This window comes from Bombus huntii, chromosome 14 (assembly GCF_024542735.1).
Source record: "Bombus huntii isolate Logan2020A chromosome 14, iyBomHunt1.1, whole genome shotgun sequence".
Classification (NCBI taxonomy): domain Eukaryota; kingdom Metazoa; phylum Arthropoda; class Insecta; order Hymenoptera; family Apidae; genus Bombus; species Bombus huntii.
In genome coordinates this window covers 4,978,873-4,992,271 of record NC_066251.1, presented here as the reverse complement: position 1 = coordinate 4,992,271, position 13,399 = coordinate 4,978,873, and the positions used below count along the sequence as shown (strand labels likewise).

General features: G+C 40.6%; 1 protein-coding gene across 1 annotated transcript; it reads right to left on the bottom strand.

The window, feature by feature from the left end:
* Nucleotides 1–4,227: 4,227 nt before the first annotated feature.
* Nucleotides 4,228–10,245, bottom strand: LOC126873590 (segmentation protein Runt-like). Its single transcript, XM_050634633.1, has 4 exons — nt 9,572–10,245; nt 9,331–9,444; nt 6,959–7,066; nt 4,228–5,710 (listed from the first exon to the last, which is right to left on the bottom strand). The coding sequence occupies exons 1-4, from the start codon at nt 9,891–9,893 to the stop codon at nt 5,253–5,255; spliced, it is 1,002 nt and encodes a 333-aa protein (XP_050490590.1). The 5' UTR covers nt 9,894–10,245; the 3' UTR covers nt 4,228–5,252.
* Nucleotides 10,246–13,399: the final 3,154 nt, after the last annotated feature.

The window sequence follows — 13,399 nt, the reverse complement described above, 5'->3', positions numbered from 1 at the left end:
AGAGAGAGAGAAAGAGAGGAGGAGAGAGAGAGAGAGAGTGACGGCGTTTACGTCTGCACGCCGCTTTGCGTAGATTACGCTGCTCTAAAGGGTTCTCTCGCTGCGCTGGATAATGTCAGCACCGAACAGAGTGTTGGCAGAGTTAAGAAGCGAATTTTCGACTGCCATGGAAAGTATGATAAGAGTTTCTGGTATTTGATTGCAGGGTGAAGTGGTTGGAGGGTCGGTGGGAGTGGAATGCGTGTTTCGAAAAGGAATTATCGAAGACAGGATACGAGACAGATAACTTCAGCGTACGATGGAAACAATTGTTTACGTTTCTCTTTTTGTTTTCACGCTAGTACTACTGCATACCGAAGTATAAAACATGTATCGAAATAAAACGTACGTGAATTACGTTAAAGAGTTTTAAGACAATTATTAGATTTATTTCAAAATTGGAGAAAGTTGAGTATTTTTAACGGAAGTTTAAAATAATAACAATACTTTTTCTTACGTTTTTCAATAAGTTTTCTTTACTTGCAACTTTAGTACATATGCTTATTCTTCAATAGAATCACCAGATCTATTTGAATACTTATCGTAACGATATATGTTCTCGTATACCCTTGTGATACACTTTCGCCGCCAATTCGCGTAATCACTATCGTCCTACGCAGTCTCTTAAATCGTCGTTTCTTGCGAAGCATTATCGACCAAACAGATCTTCAAGTTTTGCGAAAAAGATGATAATCTGGCGTCTATCCATTTATTTCGATCCAAGTGTATCAATTATGTCCAGTGGCTTATGGTTGTTAATTGAGTCGCTAAATACAGACTATTTCATAAACGTTCTACCAATTTTACTGTGATCCAACTCCGCATGCGAAACGTGCGTGTAACGCTCGTTATGGCATTTAGCAGACGAAACAAATCTCAGTATAGATTCTATCTTCTCAATCATATCGATAAAGATATAAATTTGCATAAAGATTCAAGATCACCACGCTCCAAGTGCACTAATGCAGACGAAAATTAGAGAAGAGTTCTTTTCATCGGGCGCAACGAACCGAAACCCTACTTTCAATCCCGATATTTCCCATTTTAAAACAACTGTGCGTACTTTGACGACAATTCTATGATTTCCTCGACGTCCGTATATTCCGCTGATCCATTAGGAAGAGCTCGTATCCAAGGGGCTCGTCAAACATCGTCCATTTCAGAGGGCTGGGGTTGAAAAATCGCGAGGCGAGGAAGTCCGTCCCGATGAAAGTCGATTATTCCGCCGGTGATTCGGGCGCTGATTTTTTTCCTCTCTTCTGCTGCTGACTCAATTATTCGTCGCGATTCTTTGAGCAAACATTAGTTAGCACCGACTGGTCTCGCGCGCGCACGGATTGCCTCCGATCGGTTTGGCTCGGTTCATGCGGCGACCCTTCATGGTTGCTTGGTTCTGTTGTCTACTCGTCAACGAACAACCCTACGGCGACAGGGTGTTAACGCGGTTCTCATTTTCCTCCGACTAATCCTATTCGATTTTCCAAAGGCAGACTATCTTCTACCAAAACATATTTTTTTTCTATTTACTCGTTCGTTTCGATTCGCTCGACCGACAATGTACAGTCGGCTATAAAAATCTCTGTGCATTTTATAAAAAGGCTATTTTTATTTAACTCATCATTTACTTAACCCAGGGCAAAACAAGAGTTTATCATAATGTTGTGAACGTTTGAACTTGTTTATGTTTTATGAAATTGTAGATTTTTAGATTAGGTGGAAAAAATAGCGATCAGAAATATTAAGGTAGTTGTTGACACTCCCTTTCATAGCCAGGATGTTAGAAAACAGAATCCGGTAGTGAAAATGGGTTACCCGTTTACATTACGGAATATTATGCAACACGGCTGAGGCACAATGTTAACTATGGGTACTGCTCTCTCCTGTAAAAATAGATACTTGTATGTGTGTGTATATTTAGGTGTGAATAAACGATTTATGAAAATGTATCCGTACTTCAAGGGTTAGATAAAATTCCACTATTTTAGAAAACAAGATAGTAAGAATATGAACATGATTATACCGTGTAATTAGAGTGTAATTAGCATGTAAAAATATATCAAGTATCCAAAGTATTTAATGCAATATTAGCAATAATTTCGAAACAAATTCCTTTACTTGCGTTCATAAAAATATGAATTTGTATAAATATCTACAGGCTAAACGTAATGTATAGTTTGAAATAATAAGATTGCTCAAACCTTTCGTCTCTGTTTGTCATTTTTTAATTTTTTCATAAACGTACAATAAAATATGTCGATGACTATGACTTACGAACAATTCACTTTCGCGAACAACTCACTTTCACGAACACACTATCACAAACGACCACGATTAGATGTATTTAAAAAAGACAATTTCCACTTTGCCAGACAAACATCTTTAACTAACAAACGACATGTCTTTTTCTGTCTCGGTAAAACATAAACCCTGAAAATCTGCTTTGATAGTGAACGTTAGAGCACGATAAAATAATAGGAAAAAAAAAATGTTTGGATGCTATCGAGATGATTCGGACTAGTCTCCCCGCAAACATCGATCTCCGAAAACGACAAGCCCGCGTTCGGAATCCACCGAATCGGGCACACTCCCTTCGCTTTTTAATATTCATCCCATTTTCCCGAGGCATTCGTTATCAGAGTCGATAACTCGGTCGGTCGCTTTTCACAGGGAATTCCGATGGTTTTCTTCAGGGGAGGGACACGCGTCAAGAATTATATTCCCCCGGCGAGGATTGAGTTATACATACCGTGTCACCGAGATTAACTGTCCTCGACTTTCATGCACCGGCCTGACAAACGTATCCGGGCAACGATCGAGCCATAAAACGAAAACAACACATGCCAGACCCGAAAAAAACTAAAAAATGAAAACGAGGAACAAAAGAAAGAAGAGGAAAAAGTGAAATATAAAAAGAGAAAAAAAAGGGACGGGCACATAGAATCTCCCTTGTCCTAGGTTATGTTTCACAGTGACATAGTGGCGGCAATGGAGGCTTCGCCTATCGTAACGCGATATCCGGTGGAAACGTCGAATTTGAAGTATTCGCCGTGGCGTTCGCCGCACGGAAATTACCGGTGCCCCAAATTTCACGACACCGCCTTTTTTTCCACGTTGAACGATTACTCTTTCTCTCTCTCTTTCTCTCTCTGTTTGACAGCCACAAGAGCCAGAGTGAAAAAATGTGTGTGGCAAAAAAGTTTCGTTGCTCTTTGACTCTGCCGGTTTTTCTCCGAGCACCATCGAGAGTCAACGCTCTCGTGTTCTCGCTGGAAAACGCCTCTCGATCGACATCGAATCTGAGGATGAGAGACACTGTCGTTCTGTTGGCCTATCGCTACTAATACAGATCTCACGCACTCCCCTCGATATAAACCATTCTCTACCCTTGTGCACGCCGTATGGGAACCCATACGTGCACACGCAGGAACCTTGAACGACCACGCCGGAACGGCTATTCAGATTTAAATCGCGGCAAAAAGAATATGGATTCCCCTTGCTGCTCTACGAAACACAGTTTCACGGCTCAGCCACGATCACTGCAAGACGAGTATTTAGGGCAGATCGTTTTCTACAGGGGCACCTCGGTTTTTGCTCGTCTTTCGTATTATGCTTGTTGTGTTCAGTGTGTGTGATAGGTAGACCGCGGATCTTTGTGTATTTACAATGGCGCAAAAATACACACAATATGGAAAGATATGTAAAATATCGAAAGTATAATATACTCGTTATAATTTTTAATGGGCGAAACGAGTCTCTATCTTGAATCAATTTTTGAAAATTATGTTCACAAAAGTATGAATATAATTCATGCTCGAGTCTAGTGATAGTCTTTGTTATTAAGTTGTGTTCTGTTAGTTATTAGGTTGTTGCATAAATTTTGTTCGTTTCTTCTTTTACGCAAGTATACAGACTTTTATGGAATTTCATGTTTCTGTGGGCAGAAGTAAAAAAAATATCGTATCACAGTAACAGCTGTTTAATGTAGCTATTCGCTAATTTTCGACAAACAATTTGTCCAAGAAAGTATTGATAAGAAGGTTAGATACAAAGATAGTTCTAATAAAAAAAGATATGTCGTTCCTGAACAGAGAAAATGAAATATTAGTAATGGCAGAGCTGTCAAGTTTCTCGTTTAATTATCGTAATTAACCTTTATCGTTCGTCGATTTAGTGACTTCAGTGATTCACTACTTCATTTTCACTGTGTCCCGAATTGTTCGAAGATTTCAGAAACGAATAAATATATCTTAGTTTATGGTTGAATAATCTTTATTTTGGGAGAATAATTTTTATTTTATTATTATTATTAATTTCGATTGCTCACAGTGGAACATAAGATGATTTAATTTCGAAATGACGACTGCAAGAGATCTTATAGATATTTTTGAGAAAATTAATGATGTCGAGAACACACTCGGAGAATAGCATCTGGATGAAAAGAACAAGTTAGTTTGGAATTGTCACATCCGTTGTAGGTTTTATTTGACTTGTCGCGTTTTATGTAATAACATCTGTTTACATTAAATTAGATCTCTGGCTTATAAATAATATTGGTATCTCTGTCTTTTTATCTCTCTGAATAATCTTTTCTCGCTCGCATACGTGATTCCCATTCACACGATTCCTGTTCACACAACTCTTATTCACACGAAATTAAACTGTACATATGTAATAATATCCTCTTCTCTACAATTATTGTCCACGTACTATCTACACGTATATACAATCCATTTGTACAATAATCCGAATTATAAGTCCTTTTATTATTCACAGTGGGACACAATAATGTCTTCTTTATCACCGAAACTATGAAAAAATATAAAGTACTGATATCGGATTAATATTCCATCTCTCTAATTAATGTCAATCTCACAAGCATCTCTTGATCCTTTAAATCGACCCCGTACAACTGAACACTAAATCAAATGTTGAATCGTCGTTATATCTTCGTCATTGCCAATTTCACCGAAACGAGAATGAATAAATCGAGATAAATTTAAGTGAAGGGAAATAAAACTAAATAACTCACAGACACTATATGAACGATCGGGTAGAAAAAGCACTTCGTCGAGAGCCTGGATTAACATCGGACGCATTCCCTTTCCACAGAAGAGACAGTACATCCACCGACGACGTAATCGACCTAAGTAATCACTAGCCTTCCATCGGAAATTTTTATTCTCGTTTCACCGAGCTTCCGTCCTTTTTTCGCCCTAGTAAGGCCTCCATACTGGTTTGGTCACGGCCGGCGAGGAGATCTTGGTCGGAGATGGGCTCCTCTTTGGCGACAACGACCGCGAGATCAGAGCTGTTGGCGCCTTGAGCTCGTTTTTCGTACCCTCGATGGCCTTTTTCGATGGGACCCTTTCCGAAGGCGATGAAGATGCGGTGACGACGGACGTTGCTGGCGGCAAAGTGTTCAATCTGATTGGCACGAACGCACTGCGTATTTCTTCGGCTGCTGATTCGCTTCCGGACTCGCTCGGACTTTTCGGTGGCGTTCTAGACGGACTGTTTGGTATGGTCGCTGATACGGCCGTACTGCTAGTTGTTTTTGGCGGCAGCGTCGCGTACTCTGTCGGATATTTTACGTGGTCGAACGGATAAGACGGTAAAACGGTGGGCGGGAAGGTTGGTGGAAACAGATCCGTTGTTGGCATCGGAATACTTCCTAAAGAAATGCGTAAAAAGAAAAGAGGTGATTAGTTATGATTTTTAGGGAAACTGACATGGCGATTTAAAGAAAAATGTGAATGAGAATGAAGCGAATGAGATCGTGATTAGTCGCGATCTTCAGAGAAACTCAACTAATGATTAGCGAGTTAAAGAAGAGAGTCGGTTAGTATGGATCCCGAGGGAAAACCAGAATAGAAGAAGTGACGATTAGCTGTAAGTTTTAGAAAGAAGAAATCTTTAGAAGAAAGTTTTTTGACAAAGAGAACCAAGTCAGCGGAACCAAATTCATTGATGGTATGTCGGAATCATTTTTATAGAGACACAGAAAAGGAAAAAGTGAGGGCTAGTCGTGGGTTTTAAAGAGACAGAAATATATGGAATTTTAGAGGAACTGGTATAAAGAATAGAATCGATAGTTGAAGAGGACCAAGTCGCTGAAAATAAATGCATCGATGGGACTGGAGCGGAGCCTGAGGAAAAATGAAAGATGAGAAAGGAAAAGGGCGACGATTAGTCGTGATTTTTAGAGAAGCTGATGTACTATGAAGAAGGAGAGGAGTTTGGTGGGCGAAGAGAACTAAGTCGTATTGTTATTGCGTGGATGCATGGGGGTCGAAGGGGTCCGTTGTGGGAAAAGGGAACCCACCCTCGGTCCAGCCACGAGTATGAATCATCGGCAGGCGTCGCGGACTCTGGCGAAATCGATAACACGAACTCGCTTTCGTCTGAACGCGTGTCCGCTTTCGAGGCTTTTTTTACTAGTCGGAGTCGGAGCGATTCTTTGGTTGTGTGCATTGTTGCCCTTTGATTGATTGCGACTCAGACGAGGATGAAGGGCTCTGATGGTAGCGATTAGAAACGTTCTGCGTGGCTAGTACTTTTCATCACAAGATGATGGTTCTTGAAGCGCATGCGTTTTGTGGCGATATATAGCATTTTGATGCAAAAGCTGATAAGAACCGTTTTACACCTGTTATCGATGAAGACATTTTTGTGTAATCTAATCTTTATCTAATCTATTTGAAGTGACGATAAAATCTTTGCATAAACTCGAAGAAGGAGAATTCGGTAGTTAGTTCTTGATGTTATCCGAAGAATTGACGAGCAATCGGTGAAAGATACGAAAATACTGGGTGTGTAAGGATTGAGGAAATTATTATCGCGTTTGAATGTTGTTTAATGGAAATACTGACGAAATACTGGGAAATACAAGCAGGAAGGCAATTATAAAATGAAAGCTCACCTTTGACGAACGCGGGATGGGGCAAATGCCACGCATGTCCCAAATACGCAACATCTACCCAAGGATTCAGCAATCCAAGTCCAGGAAATCCATGCCCGTACTGATAATCTGCAAATATCCAAGAAACATATTCCTTAGCACGATCGAAGCTTTCGAAAATAAACTAAAGATGCGTGCCTTCGACGCGATTCCTTCGACTCTATAAATAACCATCCAACGATCAAGGTTCCCCAAAACGCACTCTGTATCAGCTATGTTGTAACCTTGACGAACTTTTCTCCCTATCGATCCTGGTATTTAATTATATCCTACCTCGCGTTTCTTCAAAATCCTTCTTTTATCATGTAAATCTGAAAAGAACGAAAGTCTATCTAATCTAATTTAAAGAAATTAACCAGAAATCCAATTGAAGAATATATAGGGAAAAAGAAATGCGAGTTTTCCTAAATGTTTTGAAAGTTCATGCAAATTTAGAAAGATCGCGAATTTATGATTTTAATTGCATATGCTAGAAGGATATTTGACTCGGTCTACTCAACACGCGATACGTAAGTGTATTTTCTATTTAACTATCTAAGTAATAGATGCGACCATTTTGATTAATAACACGGTATATATCTACAGCTTCAAACGTGAGATTTAAACCACTGCCGTTGATCCGAATCTGCATTTCTTCCGCACGTCGTTCTTTATATTCTGCATAGTATTTCAACAGATTCGCGTGATCGATATGTTTACATGGATCGAAGTAACTTAACCAACTTGAAAGAAACTTCCGTCGACTTGTTTGCTTCAAACCTTTTGAATTCATCTAAATTGATTAATCTGAACATAGTTTAAATCAAGTTACTTGCTTCAAGCCGTTCGAATGTAATTATGTATCTTGACTAATCTGCACAAAATTGAAACCAAGTCACTTACTTCAAGTCCCCTGAATTCAATTAACTCGGCTAATCTGAACGAGATTCAAGCAAAGTCCACTTGCATCAAGTTTTTTGACAAATCTTAACGAGTCTTACCGAACTGACAAAGCGATGTGATGGCAGAGGTAGAAAAAAAGAAGAGGAGTTTCGGAGGGATGGAGACCAGTCGAAATGTCGTAAAACTCAGATTAACGATGCTCTCCGGAGCCAAGTTAGCGATCTCTGTTTACAAGATCGGCGCGTTACGCTGGCTTGTTACGAGCCACATGCTACCGCCATATGCGGCGCGATAAACAAACGCATAAACGCGGTTCCTTTGCAGTCAACGCGTCCACGTCGTCGTTTCCCTACCTCCCGTGGCTTCGTTCGGCTCTTTTACCTCGACCTGCACGCCGCCTCCAATAAACACAGAACAACGGTACAGTAGTTAGCGTTTTACAAGCCAATCCGGACTCAAGTTTGTCTGAGGAAAATAAGCGAGGATGTTAAAAGGATGCCGACTGAGCCGCGATCATCGCGGCTTGAACCGATGCCAACCTCCGTTTGGTACACAGATACGATTTTCACGCGTTTGGCCGCGTATACGTGTGCGTGTGCGCGCGCGCACAGCCAACCTTATGCACGTGCACGTGCAAACGGGTCTGGTAGAGGCTGCGAGTCTCTGCGACCGCCGCGCGCGGCCCGCGGTTTGAGGTCCACCGGATTATTAAACGCCTACGAGGATCTCGACACCCGTTTGCGGGTTCTATACCGGCCACGCGATCGTTCTCCATGCGGAATCTTTCCTTCCACCTTCCCGAGTTGGATATTTTTCTTTTTTTTTTTTTTTTTTTTTTTTTTATATCCAGGATAACAGAAATCAAATTCGGAAAAGAGACTTCTGGATTATTTGTGGAGAAACTTCCAGGAAGAGGAAAAAGGAGACTATGGATTCTTTCAGGATATCCTAATACATACGGCTAGTGGGTGGGATTGGCGAATCAAAGCTTTTGACCCGAAGTCTGAAAAAAAAAAAAAACGAAAAAAAAAAATTAAAAAGACCAATGTCTTATAGCAAAGAAATTATTATGGCCAACTCATTGAACTCGATGGATAAGAAGTTGCAGTAAAGAAGAAACAAATCCTTCAAAGATTTCGTGTTTAACATTCATGTTTCACAATCCTCCGACGATCTCGTATTTAACGAATTACACATTTAGAGAATCGAAGTTTTAAGTCGAAGAAATCAAAGCTGCGAACAAGAGAAATTGTTATGGTGAATCTATTCGGCCTTTAAGCGAGAGTTTGCAGGAAAAAGGGAAAGAAAATCTCTGAAGATTCGAGTTTGGAATCGGAAAAATATACAAAAGGAAATAAGGAAAATGAAAACTTTTAGTAATCTTACATCTGGCAAAGAAAATTAGAGTCGAAGAAATCGTAGTTTGTGAAAAACTACCGCGGTGAGCTTACTCGATTTGGATCGTGGTTCCCTAGGCCCATCCACGGTGACTTTGATCGCCTTCGTATAGGTGGCGACTTGGAAGGGTACCGTGCTGATTTGTATCGTCAGCGAAAACGACTTTCCTGCAATTAGTAAAAAATTATTCGAGTATAGTTTTTCCCAGGTTCCAAAATGATATAATTTCTTCAAGAATATTTTTCAAAATAAATTAGAAAATTAAAGTAGAGCTATAATCCATGGGACGCTAACCTCTTCCGCTACGACCAACGAATCTGAGATCATTGAACTTGGCGACTTGGTTTTTCATGACAGCCGTGCAATTTCTCAATTCACCGCAGCAATTCTCATCGTTGCCAGCTCTGATAGTGACTAGAGTGCCGTCGCTGACCTCGTCGAGGGCAACGACCTTGAAAGCCACCGGTAGCGACTTATTCGACCTCCAGTGCGATGGCAACGCGCTGCAAAGGATGGCCGGACTTCCGGTCCTCACCAGATCTCCGTGACAAGCCTGTAGTGTCTCATGAATAGCGTTGAAGTTGTCCATCCCTAACGGTCCCTCCGGCAGATGCATTTTTTACTGAAGTTGTAGACGTTGATGGCGACAAAATACTCCAGAAAAGAAAGAGGTCATTAACGCTAAAATCCTCGATAACACCAAGTATCTCCTTAACACACTGTGTCCAAATCACTGTTGAGTATCTCACTCGAGCACGATAATAGTCCATAAACAGCAACGATTTAACAAAGAAGAGAATATCTCTGTTATTGTTACGCGCAATTCAACTAATATTTTTAAAGAGTCCCTCGTAGAACGACATACACTTTGGATCGCAATCGAAGAAAAATGATACGACGGACCGAGGAAAAAGTTTGACGCTAAACCGACGCGCACTCGATGCCGGCTGAGCGGATTCTAGTTTTTCGCGGCCGCAGCCGCAGCTATTTAGAGGGGATTTTTCTCCCCTCCAATTTTTCCGGAGCCCCACCCAGGCCAAGCGCGTCGACCAATGAGGACGGCGGTCGTGTTGTGGCCTCCGCGGCTCGCCGCCTTCGCCCCTAACCAGGCTTAGGGGGTGCCTTGCGAAAGGGGCTGCTAGCCTGCTGCCTCTCTCGCCAAGGGTGGCTTGTGCCTCCGCTCTTCCTTACCGTACTCATCGTCCCACTCTCGTCACGCGTCCCTCTCTATCCTACCCTCTCTGCCTACCTATCCCTTTCTCTCTTCCATCGGCACGTTCCGCTTTCTACTACCCGCTTCATCTTCCTTCTCTGTCACCCTCGTAGTACCATTTTGGTTCTAACTCTTGCTCTGTCTTCCTCAGTCTAGTGTATCCTTTTCTCTTTGCTTTCTCGCTCGGTCTTCTTGCTACCGTCTACCTTGGCCGGCCAACTCCTGCCACGCTTACGGGATGATGTGAATTTTCACGCGCACGTGTTCGTACCATCCCTCCATGGTCCTCCACGTTGCACACGTTTCTTGACCTCGAGGATGACTGTTGCGAAGAACGAAGAATTTTCTCTGGTATTGTTCGATGAAATTGAATTATATAGAGTGTTTAATGCTGTCAAGGGATATAAATACCCGAGACCCTTATTCAGTTAATCGGAGAATAGAATGATAATGGGTATAATTATTCCATCTCGTACGTTTATTTTACGAGGCTTTAGTATTAAGGTTTTGATATTCAGGTTTTCTTATCGATGCTTTCTTATCGGGATTTTACCGTTTATCACAGTTAAATCCGCATAATCTTGTGATTAGCATGAGGACTGCGCTTTCCGATTTGTTCAACAATGCGTCAATTTAATCTTGGACAACTTCATTAAGTATATCAGATTTTTGTGATGGGTAGAATATTGTTTCTTATAATATTTGGACAAAAATGAAAATCAACTGGTACACCCTTCTGGCTTTTTCAACAACAAAACCAATCTCTTTTTCAGCAAAAAAAAAACAATTCTCATGTTTAAATTTAATAAATTTTCTTACCGTTATTAGTCCTATTGATCTCTTCTATTTATTTTTTTCCCCTCTTAAGATAATGTTTCCTACCCCGGGATATAAGAATTTCGCTTAATCTGCCATAACCAATTTCAGCATTCAATAATCAATATCACGTTACCAAAACAGTCTTTTTAATCGGTCGTGGAATTAAACACGTAGTCTTGCATCCTGTTGAACATGACAAAAAATGATCCCACTAGTTGCTTCGATTCGTCAGTCATTTTCAAGAAACTTATATTTGAATCCAATAAGTTGTTCGAAATCAAGCAGTTAATATAAATGAACTTGCTATGTTCTTCTCGTATATTCTTTGCATATGGAATCTATCGCTTCTCCTCCACATTGCTTTTATAACAAATATGACAAAGAGAGAAATGAATTTCCAATAACGCTGCTACGTAATAAGATTTCTAAAAGTTGCAATTAAGTAGAATGCAAAAAGATGAAATCGTCAGGAATTTTGTGCGACTCTTACACGGAGGCACAGTTGCATGAGTGGTTCGCATAATTTACTATGTTATAAGAATTGACAGCAAATGGACCTCAATATTTGGACAGAGATTCATGCGAGGTCCTTGTAGGGATCGACGAATGCGCTAACGGAGCCTAGAAACAGGAGAAAGACGGAAAGATGGCGGTTGCAAAAGATTTATTAGGGTGTTGAGGTTCATTTCACCGATTTTCGCGTCAAAGAGGCGCACCAATTCAGCCCTTTTAGCGGAAACTCGAAAAGGACAGGCCGTAAAGGACAGACGTTGGCTATGCACGAAATTCGAATCGATCTTCACGGAATCCCGACTCTTTGACTTTCTGGGTCAGCGTGTCGTTCACGGAGGCTTTCCTGCGAGATTTACAACGAAATTGCACTCGCAGCCTCTTGCCACCCCTTTTTCGCCTCCGCACGCTGCACCAAAGAGGAAGAGTTTAACGAGGCCGGATTAAATTTCCGGATCGCGCGATTTCTCCGCCCGTCTCCTATCCTTCCCTCTTTTTATTTTCGATTTTCGGCTCTATCTTGTGATCCAGGGTGTTTGATAACCCCCTCCTCGAACATTTTTTCCGACGATATACTCTATAATGGATTCGGCAAAAGAATTTAATTTTGATTAAATTCAGAAAAGAATTTTCATTTCAGGCTCGATGATCGTGATTCTTTTAGAGCTCTCTTGGTATAATTAAACTAGTATTATTATCATAATTATCGGTATTTATAAATTCTCTTATATAATAGTAACGTTTCATCACAATAGCAATTGTGACAAGTAGTTTTAATTTGCGAGTAATTTGATTATCCTGTATAAAATTGAAAAATTATAAAATGGAAGTTTAAAGCTAGTAATGTTTTCTGTTCGTTAATATCATTAGTAAGGCTCAGATGCGACATTTTTTAGAGTTTTGTATATAACGAAACGTCAATAATTTTAGAGACAGGCAAACGGGGATTGAACGTTAAAGTTCAGCGTTCTGTTTTAGTGTTTCCCAACAGTAGACAAAGCAACAATATCTACCAATGTTATCTTCGTACCGTAAATTCCAGCCAAAAATCGATGCCTAGAATTATTACTTTCTATGAAGAAAGAGCATACCCATCGGTAGTTCCTCTGGCGAAATAGAGGTTACGATCCATAAAGGCCCAGTTTCGAAGCTTTTACTGTTGATCGTTACAACCGACTAGCTCCTTAAAGGTTTCTCCAGGCAATATTTAGGTAAAAGTGCGTGGAAAGGCACGATTTCGATTTTCGCTGCTTTCACGTACTTACTGTCTGTCCTTGAGCAACAAACAATTTTCTTACAGCTTTTACACCTACCAGTGGGGATTAGTATGAGATTAACCCCATTTTTTTTCCACCCTCTCTTCGGTCGTGTCGTTTTTTCCGTTGCATCTGCGACGATTGAAAGATTCGAAAGCTTACACCGATGGTTTCTATTTTCTCCTCGGTCTCCCGGATTTAGTCGGAATATTCGTGATAAAAAATTGTTGTATCAATAATATATAAATACGTAGGTCCTCCATGAGAGTTGATTTCAAAAAAATATTTTGCAGCATTTTAATCCTCTGTACTTCGAGCTGTGAG

Bases quoted from the DNA above. Each gene is read 5' to 3' on its own strand.
- LOC126873590 (XM_050634633.1), bottom strand. From the start codon at position 9,893: ATGCATCTGCCGGAGGGACCGTTAGGGATGGACAACTTCAACGCTATT. The intron at 9,445-9,571 runs GTTAGCGTCCCA...TACTAATTGCAG, and splicing joins CGTTGGTCGTAGCGGAAGAG to GAAAGTCGTTTTCGCTGACG. The intron at 7,067-9,330 runs GTAAGCTCACCG...GGATATTTGCAG, and splicing joins GGAACCACGATCCAAATCGA to ATTATCAGTACGGGCATGGA.